At 37.1% G+C, this 14,153-nt stretch overlaps 1 protein-coding gene across 1 annotated transcript in view; it reads left to right on the forward strand.

Annotated features, from left to right (window-relative positions):
* The window catches only part of STK33 (serine/threonine kinase 33), a 51,148-nt gene that overhangs the window by 7,235 nt on the left and 29,760 nt on the right, over positions 1-14,153 (forward strand). Inside the window, 2 exon segments of the mRNA XM_014954828.1 lie at positions 7,679-7,752; positions 9,662-9,715. Of these exon segments, the coding sequence (XP_014810314.1) occupies positions 7,679-7,752; positions 9,662-9,715 (128 nt within the window).

Raw genomic sequence — 14,153 nt, forward strand, 5'->3', positions numbered from 1 at the left:
TGCTTAAGTCCAATAAGTTAATAGTTTTCCTTTTTTGCCCTAGCTGCTCAGCTTTCTCTTTGCTTTGCCCCTTTATATTTTCCTGTGTGCAGCTGAGACAGTTAAGCTTTAAAACAGCTGAGAGAACCTCACCGAAACAGTTCTCCTGCGCTGCTTTGCAAAGCAGAAGTTCTTTTTTTACCTCCAGCAGCTTCATACTACCATGTTTTGTTTTCCTGCCCTCTGAAACACAAGCAGGAGTGCCTGCTGCCTCCCTGCCTCAACGTGGATCCACCATGGGAGCGTGAGCTGGAACCGACTACTCTGTGGTACTTGAGGGAGACTATAGCAACTTTGTGTTTCATAATATATAATGAGTAGAATAAAAGCACTTTTTAAAAAATAGAACCTTTTTCCTTTGTTTTTTACTGGAAAATCAAAAACATTTCAATCAGGTACTTCAGACGACTGTATCTATGGAAGTGAAAGTGAAATATTTTTGGCATGGAAAGAATATGGCAAAATTCAGAAAAGAAAATATATAGTTACTGCTTGAAAGTAGCTTTTAATGTTCTAATCCCCAGTGGTGCTGTCTCCTGAGCTGGGAGCTGACTGCAGGCATAAGCATTGCATGATGTTGTGTACCCGCTGGCTTTACTGTCTCTCCAGTGGTGAGTAACTTTGGGGAAACAAGTGTAATTAGTTGAAGTATGCTTATATATGATATATGTTATATATATGTTCTTAACAAACGTTGTAATTTAAGAATAGTACTTATATACTAGAAATACCAGTGTTTGAGAGTGCTGGGTTATATACTGGTAACCCAACTAACCAGATAGATAGCCAATCTGGGCTGAGTGACTCTGATGTCAGTGATTAACCTCTTTGTTACAGGCAGGCCAGGAAACAACTCCTCCTGTTCAACTTCTCCCACAGAATTTTGTGAACAGACCAGAATTTATGAATAACACAGCACTGGGTCTGGATTCACTGCAGGATATAGTTACCAAAGAAAACCCCCAAATTACAGTGATAAATGGAACACACTGGTGGGTCGGAGCAGGTGAGTGTGTCTGTTTGTAGCCCGTCTGAGAGGCAGGAGGTGGGGACCAGCCCAGCGCTGGGCTGGAAACTGGGACAGCCATGGTTCAGGGACTGCCTGGGTTGGGGGAAAGAGGTGTAGCTGGGCAGTAGCAAACCTCCATGTGGGAGCCTTCAGGGGAGTGCTCTGAATTTCAGCGTTAAGGAGGGGCAAGCAGCAACTCCATAGGTTTAAAGAAACTTGCAACAACAGATGTAGGAACGACAGGACAAGAGGAAATGGCCTCAAGTTGCACCAGGGGAGGTTCAGGCTGGATATTAAGAAAAATTTTTTCACTGAAAGGGTTCTCAGGCATTGGAATGGGCTGCCCAGGGAGGTGGTTGAGGCCCCATCCCTGGAGGTGTTCAAAAGACGGGTTGATGAAGTGCTGGGAGGTCTGGTTTAGTGATGATGCTCCTTGTTTGTTGTGTGGGTGTCTATTTTTGTCAGTTAGGTTGACGGTTGGACAAGATGATCTTTAAGGTCCCTTCCAACCTAGAAGATTCTGTGATTCTGTGAAGTTAAATTTGAAAAACCTCCAAACTACAATTGAGCTAAGGGCATCCCAAGCCTTGGCACATATAGAGGTCCAAGGTGGGCACAGGTCACTGGATGCGGGTCTGACCACTTCCTGTGTAACAGCCATTTCAGTGAACAGAATATGGTGCTTTTGATGCTTGTTGAGCTGATATGGGGCCCATCCAGGACTGTGGGTGTGCTTGGTGCTCATGGGTGCTACTGCAGCTCCGACAGAAGCCTGGGGTGCAGAGCATCTCCCAGGATGGCATGGGGTGGGGGTGGCTGCTCTTGGGACCTGGGTGGTAGGGAGGGTTTGGTAAGATGGCTTCTCAGCCGCTGGGCGCTGCGTGGCTGAGCTGGAGCTCGAGGTCTGACCTTGAGGACCATGTGTGCCCTGGGAAATGACTTGAGTTTAAAAGCACTGTGAGAGTTAGGATTTTTATTCCCCTGAATTAGCTGCATCATCCCTGTAATAACAATTCAAGAAAGAGAGTGTTTTAGTCCTCCTTGTTCAGGTGAGGCCTTCGTGTTGCCCTCACGTGTGCTCACCTGCTGCAGGCACGTGTGGAACCACAAGTGCAGCAGAGCACAGGGGTGAATACTCAATGCCCTGGCTGGTAGGAACCTCTCCCCCTTCACCAGCTGGTGGAGGTGCCCAGACCTCCCTTGTGCATCCCAACATCAGTCCATGAGTGCTGAGGTGTCCTCTGTGGGAGGATGCCCTCGGTGAGGGAGGAACACCCCCAGCCTCACCTTCCTTTCCTCTCTCCCGGTGTGAGCAGCCCCCCGGCCCCTGCCAGCCCCTTCTGTGCCTTCAGCAGGAGCACACACACTTCCCAGCTCCCATCATCATGCAGGAGGTGGTGGATTTTTTATACAGCTCTCAGTTTATTTATGTGTCAAAAGCCATTTGTGCGCGCCGTGGAATTTATTTTAAATGAGTTGAAAAATACAAAGTTGATTTATCTTAAAATGAGTAAAATTCAACTATCGAGATTTTTCTAGCTTAGTAACTGAAGACTTTGGTATTCTCTCATATTTAACAATGTGTCTTTTCATTATGAACTGAATTTGCGATAAAGTACATGGTTTAATTTTGATATTAAAAGTATTCTTAGGTAACGTGTATTGTTAACTTTCTTTGTTTGCCTATAATAATCCAGTTTATCCAGAGATTACAGAAAAGGTCACCTAACAGTTACTTTGCTGAAATTGGTGATGTGAAATGCCAATTTACTAAATCAAGCCATAAATATGTCCTTCAAATATACTGCTACTTTTTTCCTCTTTCCTAATAATGTAGGTATGTCCTGATTATATTACAGTACAAACATTCGAATTCTTTGATCAAATCTACTTCATAATTCTGTAGACCCTGATCCTATAAAGCTTTTCCATTCTTCACATAGAAGCTTTGTTTTGTTTTGTATTATTCATATAAACACAGAAGTGATGCATTGTAGTCAGTTTATTTTGATATTTTAAAAATGGTAATCAATCTCCCTGTCAGGGTTAAGGCACAAAAGTTAGTTGCAGTCTTGCTTCTGGTACTATAGCTCTTTTGTGGTTAAGATATGTATTTCTTTTTCCAGAACTCTGATATTATTCATAATTCCAGAGAGAAAAAAAAAAAAAGTTAATTAAAAGCAAAGAATTTGATTTGTATAATAGCATCATGCAAGAAGCACAGAGTGAGAAGGTAGGATTGCATTTGAGTGTTTTCCAACGTTGAAAACACGGCAGAAACATTGTTCCTTGAAGGTAAAACACTTTTCCTGAAGTACATTAGAGACATGGAAGATGTGGGGATTTGTGTCGGAATGGCAGTGATTTTAAACCTCCACCTGCCCCCCCTAGACCCTCATAGGCATTAATTTATTTCATGTTCAGTAGGGCTTAGAATATGCTGAAGGTGTTTAAAATATTAGGTGGCTTTAAAACAACTTGGTAAAAAAAAAAGTATATTTATTAGACAGTAAGAAGTTTGTGAGTGCTTTCCAGGAGGACACACAAGCTCAGATTTGCCTCATCTACTTCCACCCGTGTCTCTTTGCAGTCTTTTTTCTGATTCATTAGGGAAGCTTCCTTATCTTGTGCGTTGCTCAGTACGAGGTACGCCATCTGCATATTATTGTAAATTAGAGGATTCATCCATCTACTATCTTAGATGAGTATGGCTTTCCTGCAGGAATTTGTTAAATTGTATAAATTTAATTCTCATATCCCTTCTGGAATATTGAACAAAACTCATTTTATGACTGCAGGGTTTTAAAGCAGAAGGGGCAGTAAACTAATATAATTAATCATTGTGTCATTGCTACAGAATAATGGACTAATTCTCTTCCTAATTTCCAGTTACTTATCATTTTAAATCTCACAGGGAAAGCAGCACTGTATGGAAAGCAACAAGGAACAACCAATTAAATAAGTGTTTTGTTTCATCATCCTAAGCAAGTGTAACAGAACTGGGGAAGCTCTGTTTGTGATTTATTTGTTGCATTTGTTCTATAAGTTTTCACATACAGTTAAATATTTCACTGAACTGCTTCACATGGAAAAAATAATGAATTTCCCCGGAATGACATATTTTGTGCATCAAGCTTGCATTTTTCAAAAACACTCAAGTATACAGAATAATGGTCTTGAGTTAAAATGAACAAACCAAGCCATCTAAAACTCTTTTAATTATTTTTTTTTTTGACTATCAACTGTTAAATAATTAAAAATTCCTGCCATTACAAAAATTCAGTTGTGTTCTGACACTCTGTCCTAATTTGGACCACGGCCTAAATACTTATGTTTTACTTACAAGACTGTTTCAAATATTTATCTCACAGCTGAATTCGACTCTGCCTTTACAGGTTGTATATTCTTTACCAGCTGATCATTTTTAATGATCAGTGTCTACTACCTGTCACTAGTTTTGGTGTGAGACTGTGGGCTTTGCTAAATCTTTGCAGGTTCAAGTTTAGACTGTCACGATAAAGATGATGACCAATACCTCTGATACCCCTCACTGGAACTCGAGTTTGATTGCTTTTACAGAGATTCAGGCCTATTCTGATAGAGGCAAGGGGAGAATATCAAGGAGGAGAAAGAGAATGGATAGGAATGAAGCACTAGGAAAAAGGGGTTCAGAGGTAGCTAAGGAAGGAGCTGGAAAAAAAGCATCACTGAAAAGCCTCTCTGGAGCCTGTGAAGATGCAGCTGAGGACTAGATGATAATAAGGAAAGGCAGAGTGGGAATGCAGGAGGGAATATGAGGTGCTTGATGGGACAAGAGAAGCAAGTTTTGGCACACATGAGGTAAGACTCTGTGGGATGGGTGGGACAGAAGGAGAGATGGCTAGTAATATGCGACAGGAGTGAATAGAAGGGGAAGATAAATGAGGAGTTCCTGTTGCTGTACAGAGTTCGGCATCATTTCTGGCAGCAAGCTGGAAAGCCCTTAAAGACTGAGCTTTCAACTAGGAATTCTCATTAAGTAGAGGCCCAGTAACCCTATCTGAAAGGTTAGAAGAAAAACAGTAAACAAGGCAGCATTTTTTCCATGGTTTTCGTATAAGTACAACTAATTGAACTGAACTTAGAGGAAGCATTGACTTGAACCTTTGTGGTTTTTTTTTTTTTTCTTGAATAGAAATTCAGCATGAGCCGTGTGCTACTTTGAATTTTTGTTAAACTGGAACAGCTTTAGTCACTGCTCAACCCAAATTAGAACCTAACTGAATAATTAACATATTTGACCCTCAACTTAAAAGGAATAAATTCAATACTAATTTTGGGCAATACAGTTTTCTGCATTCCCCAGTTCAATCCCACTTCTCGTTTATCCTGCCCAGATTCCTTCCAGCCTCCTGCTTTGAATCAGGTCATGCTATAGGTTGTAGGTAGATGAGTTGGAAAAAATCGGTAGAGTTTGGACTGTGTGAGTAACATTGCTCAGAGTTCTCTTTTTTTGGTATTTCTGCTTCCAGAAATTTGTATTACTGCTTCCAACTGCATGACAAGCTTCCTGAAGGGCACAGAGGAACAACCTACCTGCCTGTCAGACATTAGGGAGAGTATTTCTCCATGTTCTGCTTTACTGCCATGCCAGCCGTCCTCTGTGCCTAATTGTCAGAGGAGCACTGCTGTGACAAGCCATTTGGAAAAAAGTAAGGAGGATTGTGTGGGTTTTCATCTAGAACTGACACCAGGTGTTTAAAATGTTTTAAAGAAAATGCTGGGAAATTCATATAGAAATTGCCGTGCAACGGTTCATGCCAGTCATGTTGTTAGTAAACTTAAATGTTGTACAAGCAAGCTTTTTGAGTTTGATGTTTACCTTACTCTGTCTGGAGAACATGGTGTCAAGTGCACATTTTTTATTTTAAGAATGTTCTTAAAGGCTTGATTGCTCTTTGATCCTGATGTTGTGTTGAAGGTAGTTCAAAGTTATAAGGAGTTATGTATGCTGTATCTTAATGAAATGCTTGTCTGAAATTGTACTGATAGCCTGCTGTGAAAAAATCAATTTGCCATCAGCAAACTGAATGTACTTGATGCTCAATTTAGTTCACCCAACTATTTCACGTTCTTTCCCTATAGTAAAACAAAAGGGTCCTGAGAATTAATTACAGTGTTAGCATCTGCTCATGGCAGCTTTGCTGATATACTTAGTAGAATAAGACAGTCAAGGCAGGAGTGAGATGGAGTGTAGAGTCTTCCCTACTACCATTTCTTATGCAAATACCTTTTAAAGGACAGGCCTCAGTTAACTCCTGTAAATACTTTTCCTTTTTGCAGTAGAGTACCCAGTTGTGTATAAAATTGGGAAATTCTGATTGCTTCCAAATAATTTGGGTTATGTCACTTTTTCTTGGTTTTCATGGTTTTCTATAAATACTGCTGGCTGCACAGTGGAGTATTGTTTACCTGAATGCAGGTAATAACATTTCTTCCTTTAAAGTAAATTCCAAACTTCTTTTGGATCAGTAGATGAATGAGAAGTCTGCTGAGATTACAGGTTCCTGAGATTCCTAACATTGAGTCTTGTATTAGTGTAATTCCAATCTGCTGTACCAAGTACACTGTGGATTAACCTGGAGTGCTGGACAAGGATACTTTTGTGTTGTGAAAAATCTCCATTGGCATTTTTGTCTTTATTAACATTAAAAAATGTTAGTGTGCTAACATGCCGATCCAAACTGAGGTTTTATTATGCTAAACATAGACTGAGCTGGAGGAGAAGCTGACAAAATGTTGGTAATTTTAGGATTTTGGTGTTCTATAATTTTGTATTTTAATGCATGTTCAGGTAAATAAATCTCAGTCATTTGAGCCAGGAGAAGGATCAGGTCCAGCACTTTTTTGTCTAGGCCTTTTCTTTTTGCTAAAACATCACAAGGTATTAGTTACCTTTCTTGGAATGCCTGAGAAAACATGATCTCTCAAACCCAAGAGATTTTCATTATTTGTAAATTTTCTACAATTTCTGACATGTTGGATTTGAAATGTGCTCATGCAAATTTTGGAGGAGATCATCTTAGAATTCTGTGGGAGAGTGCCTGAAATTTGGTCAGCCCAAATGACTGAATCATTCAGTCATGAATGATTGTGATGCCAGTAATGGTAGTGGGGTTAGTCCTGTTTGCACTGGAGAACAATTTCAGTTCATGTAATGATAACAAAAAAAAAAAGTTTGGTGAAGTCAGAACACATTAATTATCTTCAGTTATTTGAAAGTGGAAAATTATGACCAAAACTAGTGGGAATTCTAAATGTTTTTAATATTTGTTGTTTCATATTTTCTGACAAGCTGCAAGCACAAATGGGAAAATTGTGTTTGCGTGTCTGAAGGTGTAATATATTCTTTAAGCTTTCAGAAAATTTTTATGTGCCCTGTTAGTTGTTTGTGGGTTTTGAATGATAATTCATTATCCAAAGGAAGACAAGCCAAGCTTTCATCAGATTAAGCTTTTTCTTCTTAAAGACATTTGAATATTCTTTATGATATAATTTGTTAATTTTATTCTTTTATATATATATATATAACATTATCATTAATGCTTCAGCTTTTGTATTGCATACAATTCTTAATTTAATGTCCCTTAGGTTGCCATATAAGAAATGTTTTTAACTTCTTAAATCACAAAAAGATTGTTGAAACAGTGCCTGGTACTGGTCAGGTACAGAGATACTTAATGCTGAAAAGAAAATATCTAAATTATATATTTCATAAATTATCACTCTTATAAAACTGTAGTAACATAGTGTGATAATTAATATGCATGCCTGCATTATCTTGGTTCTTGTATCAACTAAAATTTTAACTAAGGGTTGAAAGAGTGGGTCTTAGCTCCCTAATGGCCTAGCAATTGAAAAACAGTTCTGTATTTTGTAGATATGCTTTATTGGAGCATCACATTGTATGAAATTTAAACTCTACATGTGTATACCTGTTTTTGAAAGAAAGTATGGTTTGCTACTCTTCCAGAGTTAACACTTCTTCTAAATAATAACCATTTTGGTAAATACTTTGGATTCCTGAGTATGTCCAGAGAAACCCTTGAACACAAAAGGTCGCCTAAGTGAAGTGAAAACATGACTAAGCTATCAATAACTCTGGTAATAAAAGAAAAGCTTATCTGGACCTCAGCACTGGGATGTTTTCTTTTCTGTTTGTCAAAAATACACCGCAGTTATGCAAACAGGGAGGTAACAAACACTATTAAAACTAAGAAATTACTTTTTCTAAAAACTGCATTAATCGTGCTTCATCCCCAAGTCTAAGAGAGAATAGAATCTGCTAGTTGTATAGAGCAGTGTTACTGAAATTAGCAACTTACTAGAATCATTTTGCTTTTCTCCCCTCAATGTGTACATATTTAATTGGCAAATGTCCTGAATACACAGTTTATAAAACAGTCATTTTTGTTATTTAAGCTTCTTAAACATTTAACATATATGGACTATTATATGTCGTTAGCCAAAATATCTGGTCTATTACCTATAGAAAATGCCATTGGCCTTCAGGAAACAGGCTTTCTTATATTACTGTTTTATGAAAATGGTTTAATATCATGCAATGTTTTAGCTTGAGTATAATTCCAAGTAAGGTGTATGTTTTATATGGTTTTTAAGAGTATTGAGGGGGAGAGAAAAATAGAAACATATTTTATCATTCTAGAATTTTTATGGCATGTGATAATTGTTACCTTGAAAATAGTCAGAATGCACTTTCACATACGCTGTAAAATTTCTGTTTCTTTCTATGTTATATTTGGTCCAGCAGGTGTGCAAAATCTTGTGATCATCATTCCTTGTATTTATGTGAGAAATAATTGACAGAAAGAAGTACTTTTTTCCAATACTTTAACAGAAAAGAAATGGCAACTTGTATGTAATTCTTCTGTGTTTTCAATTTCATAAGAAGGAAATCAGTATAGAAAATTTTTCTTTGATGTGGGAAAGACATTCCTGATAGTCTAATACTTCATACAGTTGGGAGGAAAAATTGTAAATTTTGTACACCGCTTAATTTCTCTAGGCATTGAAATGTTTTCATCTGGAGAAGCAGCATTTTGTGTCTAGCATTTTTCATTACAGATGCTAATTAGCAATAGCTAACAAATGATGGTGTTATGCATTAATACTCAGAAGAGCATCTGGGAGCTCCAAGAGCAATTGGATCCATTGCTGAGATTGGAGACGCCTGCTCCCAGAAGCTCCAAGCAAAATGCCAAATGCATAAATGGTATTGAAAATAGCTTACAGCTATGGTTATAGTAATTTATTTATTTATAATTTTAAATATAAAACGTGAAAGGAGTAGAGGTCTTAACAGAGAATGGCAGGAAGGGAGATTTTATTTAATAATTTGTTGTTGCAGAAGCACAGGATATTGATTTCTTCCTTTTTCCTGTGGTCTATTGTAGTTGATAGTTTTGGTTAATTTAGTTAATTTCTACAACAGATGCTCTGTTTGTCATGGGATTTGAAAAATGTTGTCTGACCTATAGGGTATATTTTAGCATGTGGATTAGGTTGTTTTGAGGGTTTTTTTGAAGTAACCCCCCTTTGTGTGGTTGCCCACAGTTGCGTGGAACTGAACTTGATGATTCAGTCCCAGGCATAAGCTCCAATGAAGGCGTGAGAGAACTATTATCTTTACCCATATTTGATATCAGTAAAATATGAAATATTTTGCTACAAGTAGCTCCTATTTAACATATGTCAGAAATGTTTCTGTAGTTTATTTTTCAAACCACGTCATTGTGGTGATTGACTCCTTGCTACACTTCTTCATTTATCTCTGCGCCAAAAAGATTTTTCTATCAGTTTTGAAGGGTCTTCATGGCTTATCTTTCCTTAATCCATGCTAGCTAGATATACCACACAGTAAGCCTCACCTTCTTTTATAGTAGTAGAAGGTTTTCAATTCCACTTCAAAATATTTTGGGACTTTAACTCATGTGTAGTTGAAAAAATAATACAATAGAGGTCATTCTTTCAAATAACACTGTCTCTGTTGACCATGGCTGGACACATAGGACAATTACACATATAACAAAAATCTCCTTTTTACTATTCTCATAGTAGTCCGGCTCACAAATTTGAAAGGAATTAAGGTGGGTTTTTTTTACTAATAAATTTTCATTAAGTAATAGATTATGAATTCAGACTAAAGGTATTATTTATGAGGTTACGGGGTAGCTGCTGATTCTTTCATACTCCTGTACCTGCTACCAAAAGACCAATTAAATAGACTTTTCATTTGTTTGCTTGTTTGTTTGATGCCTTTCATTGAAGCAACATGTGATTTCATTGGCATCTTTATCCAAGGCTGAAAAGTATTGATTTGAACTTGTCTAATTTATCATATTTTTAGCATGTAGTTGTAGAAAAGTCATAGGTTTAATTTATCTTTTCTCTTTATCTAGGTGATTTATCTTTTCACCTGCTGGTGGCCAAGCCATAAGTTTAGAGAGAAGGTAGGAAATTACATTAGAACAAATCTTTAATACCATCACAACAGGTACATATAGTTCATTGGAGGCTATTTCATTGCCACAGAGCAATGCCTAAGATAATTCTTTACGTAAGAGGGGGATTTTTTTCTTGCATATCTTATTTCACTTACCCTAGTTTTTAAACTATGGAAATAGTTTCATATTAATTTTACAGCAGTCTGTGCAAAATTTCTGAAATGTTTTGTGTGGGTACTGAAACGACGGTACTTTTAGGGGTCTTCAGACTGAAGAAGTTTGGAACAAGTGCACTAAATTTAATGGTAGGCAATCTTTAAGAAGGAATATAGAAAGTTGCATTGGATGGGCGAAGTAAAGTAACTGCAAGAATTAACTTCTACTCTTGACATTTCTATTCAGTAAATACGATCTTATAACAGCGCATATAAGTCACATTCCCCTGTTTGTATTCTTATATTTTGATAAATTTCTGGGTTTTATGGCTGTTCAAATTGCACATCGATGGCAGTATAAAAATGAATGACATTTAATTTAGTACCACTGAGTTTTCATTTTCAAGAGATCTAAGTAAAATGCATGAATGTGATATATTTGGGAAGATCCTAGGAGTGGTTTTCTGTACCCTTTTTCCCCCTTCCTATATTTGAGAGTCAATCTTTGAAATTCTATTTGATATTTGGATTTATTTTCAGATAGTTAGCTTAGCATATGTTTGTGTGCATGCAACAATGTGTGTTCCTGCAGAATTTTTTATTTAATGTGAAAGAAAACTGGTACCATCCCAGAACATGATAACAAAATATGGAATTAAGGAATACGTACATTTGATTATGGCAGAAAACCAAACCTATAAGAACAGTGATGAAAACAAGACAGCAGGGCTAAAACAACTGCTAGAGAGAAAAGCAGGTTTCATTGCTTAGCTTTTTCCTCTTCTCAATATAATTACTTTATTTGTGATCTTGCATTAAAATCTGCTTTAATGTCATCTAAGAAATCTTTCTGTAATTTACAATTAATTATTAATTAGTGCTACCTTCAATGCATTTTTTCCATACACAGTAAAATGTGTAATTACTTGTAATTTTATAATTTATTTTAAATGTATCATGATATAGCTGTTCATCTGTATAATATAGGTACTACCATGTAACTTCACACAGTGTAGAATACTTTTTTGGCAGGCACATATTTACCTGATGTTTGATTTTATTTTTTAATGATAAACTTTATATAGCTTCTAAAATTCAGATATTTGGATGTAAGTATTGAATGACTGAACTGTTTGGATCAGTATCAGACAGGTGTAAGGCTAACTTTACAGGTTAAGCTAGCTTTATACATGTTTATAGAGTTTTCATTTTTAAAGCTCTAATACTGAGAATACAAAATATCAGTAGTGCACAGAATACCAAGAGATTTTCTGCAATCATGTCTAAAGCAATTTGTCTTTTATATTTAGTAGATAAATTGAATTGGGAAAATGTTGAACTGGATGCCATGGCTTGCAAATTGATTCCTATCTCAGTGGTAAAATCAGTAAACGTTTGATCTTAAGGAAAGAAATATTGATGATTTCTGAATATAAATTCTAACACGTCTTTGTACAGTGGCCTCTACTTTTCATTTGAGGTTACAGTATTTTTTTATAAAAGATAGGTTGGTGCTATCTAGACTATTAAAGAAAGAAAACGTAGAATAAAGATGCCACCTTGTGGGTGAAATAGATGATGCAGTAGACATGATTGAAAATAACTTGTTTACCAAATAGATTCTATGCACTTGTGACTGGTAGCTAGAATTTGAGCTTGTATTTTCTTGTACATTTTGGGGGTGGGGGGGGGTTACAGTCTGTGTTTTTGTATGAAGTACCTAAATAACTGCAGTCAGACTATTCTGGTCTTAAACATTAAATGACTGCTAAACATCACACAATGTAATTTCATCCATGCTCCTAATTACTACATAATTTTGGCATCAAAGTCAATCTATTGTTCTTAATGTATGGAAGCACAATTTTAATGCTGTCATCATAACCTGAGTGGGTAACCAAAACTAATGGTTTTGTAGATATTCCTGGTATGAAACCAGAATGGTGAAGGGATTAAGGTTCCTGTGCTGGAATTCTTCTCACTACCTACCCAGATGAACATGTAACATGTATTAATTTGTTTTAATTCTGCACATCATGGATTTCTCACAGCAGTCAGGTGCAGGCACAGACCTTGGTGTCATGGTTTTGAAACACTTTTGTCTTGGGGAGGTTTGTATATGGTGCCCTGGATTTTGAGGACATTATTTCACTGTTTTTTCCTCATTCAGTGGTAATGGCCTTTCATAACTATTATATATGGGGAACAAAACTGAAAGACATATGAAGTACCTAAATAACTGCAGTCGGACTATTCTGGTCTTAAACGTTAAATGACTGCTAAACATCACACAATGTAATTTCATCCATGCTCCTAATTACTACATAATTTTGGCATCAAAGTCAATCTATTGTTCTTAATGTATGGAAGCACAATTTTAATGCTGTCATCATAACCTGAGTGGGTAACCAAAACTAATGGTTTTGTAGATATTCCTGGTATGAAACCAGAATGGTGAAGGGATTAAGGTTCCTGTGCTGGAATTCTTCTCACTACCTACCGAGATGAACATGTAACATGTATTAATTTGTTTTAATTCTGCACATCATGGATTTCTCACAGCAGTCAGGTGCAGGCACAGACCTTGGTGTCATGGTTTTGAAACACTTTTGTCTTGGGGAGGTTTGTATATGGTGCCCTGGATTTTGAGGACATTATTTCAGTGTTTTTTCCTCATTCAGTGGTAATGGCCTTTCATAACTATTATATATGGGGAACAAAACTGAAAGAAATTATATCAATACTTAAAAAATTTGGACCAGCAGACTGTGACTGAGTCAGCTCCCAAGAGGTTTCAACTGAAGGCAGTAGTGATGCTTGACATCCATGCCACAGTTCAGCTAGGCACCAGAAATTCCCCAAGCAGCTTCAGATAGAAATCTGGTTTCTGATCCTGTCATGAAGTATTGTGTAGTGCTCGTGTGTTCTGCTTGTACAGTTTCCACAGTGTGAGAGGGGTCTGTGAAATGCTTCAGGTGAAAGACTCCCAATAAAACCTATGCTATTCTTCTTATTGCAGTCATTTTACCTGAATTTACATGTCCTTTTTATTCTTGCATAGATTCTTGGAGACTCATTCATTTTGGTCGAGTGATGTTTGCAGTTCAACCCAGGCTTATTGCATAAGAATCTCATAAAAAACTTCTCAGGATCAGTTAAGCTTGTTGTGGCATCATGAATCTTTGATGTGACACTGGTGTGGGGAACACTTCCCGGTGTTGTTACAAATTTTTTAAAAGTACTCTTGCAACTGCATGCTGCACAAGATCTTTTCTTCATAGGTTGTGTCAGGGAGCTCAGAGCTATGTGATCCACACAGCTCAACTCACAGTTTAGATGTTGTTGCCATGAAGCATCTGCATTTTGTTGCTGGTTGAGGGAGTATGCATGTGGAAGAGAATCTATGTTACCCAGATCTCAGATGTGGCGTGAAAAAGGCTAATGGAC

Source organism: Calidris pugnax, unplaced genomic scaffold, assembly GCF_001431845.1.
Source record: "Calidris pugnax isolate Ruff unplaced genomic scaffold, ASM143184v1 scaffold186, whole genome shotgun sequence".
NCBI classification, from domain to species: Eukaryota; Metazoa; Chordata; class Aves; order Charadriiformes; family Scolopacidae; genus Calidris; species Calidris pugnax.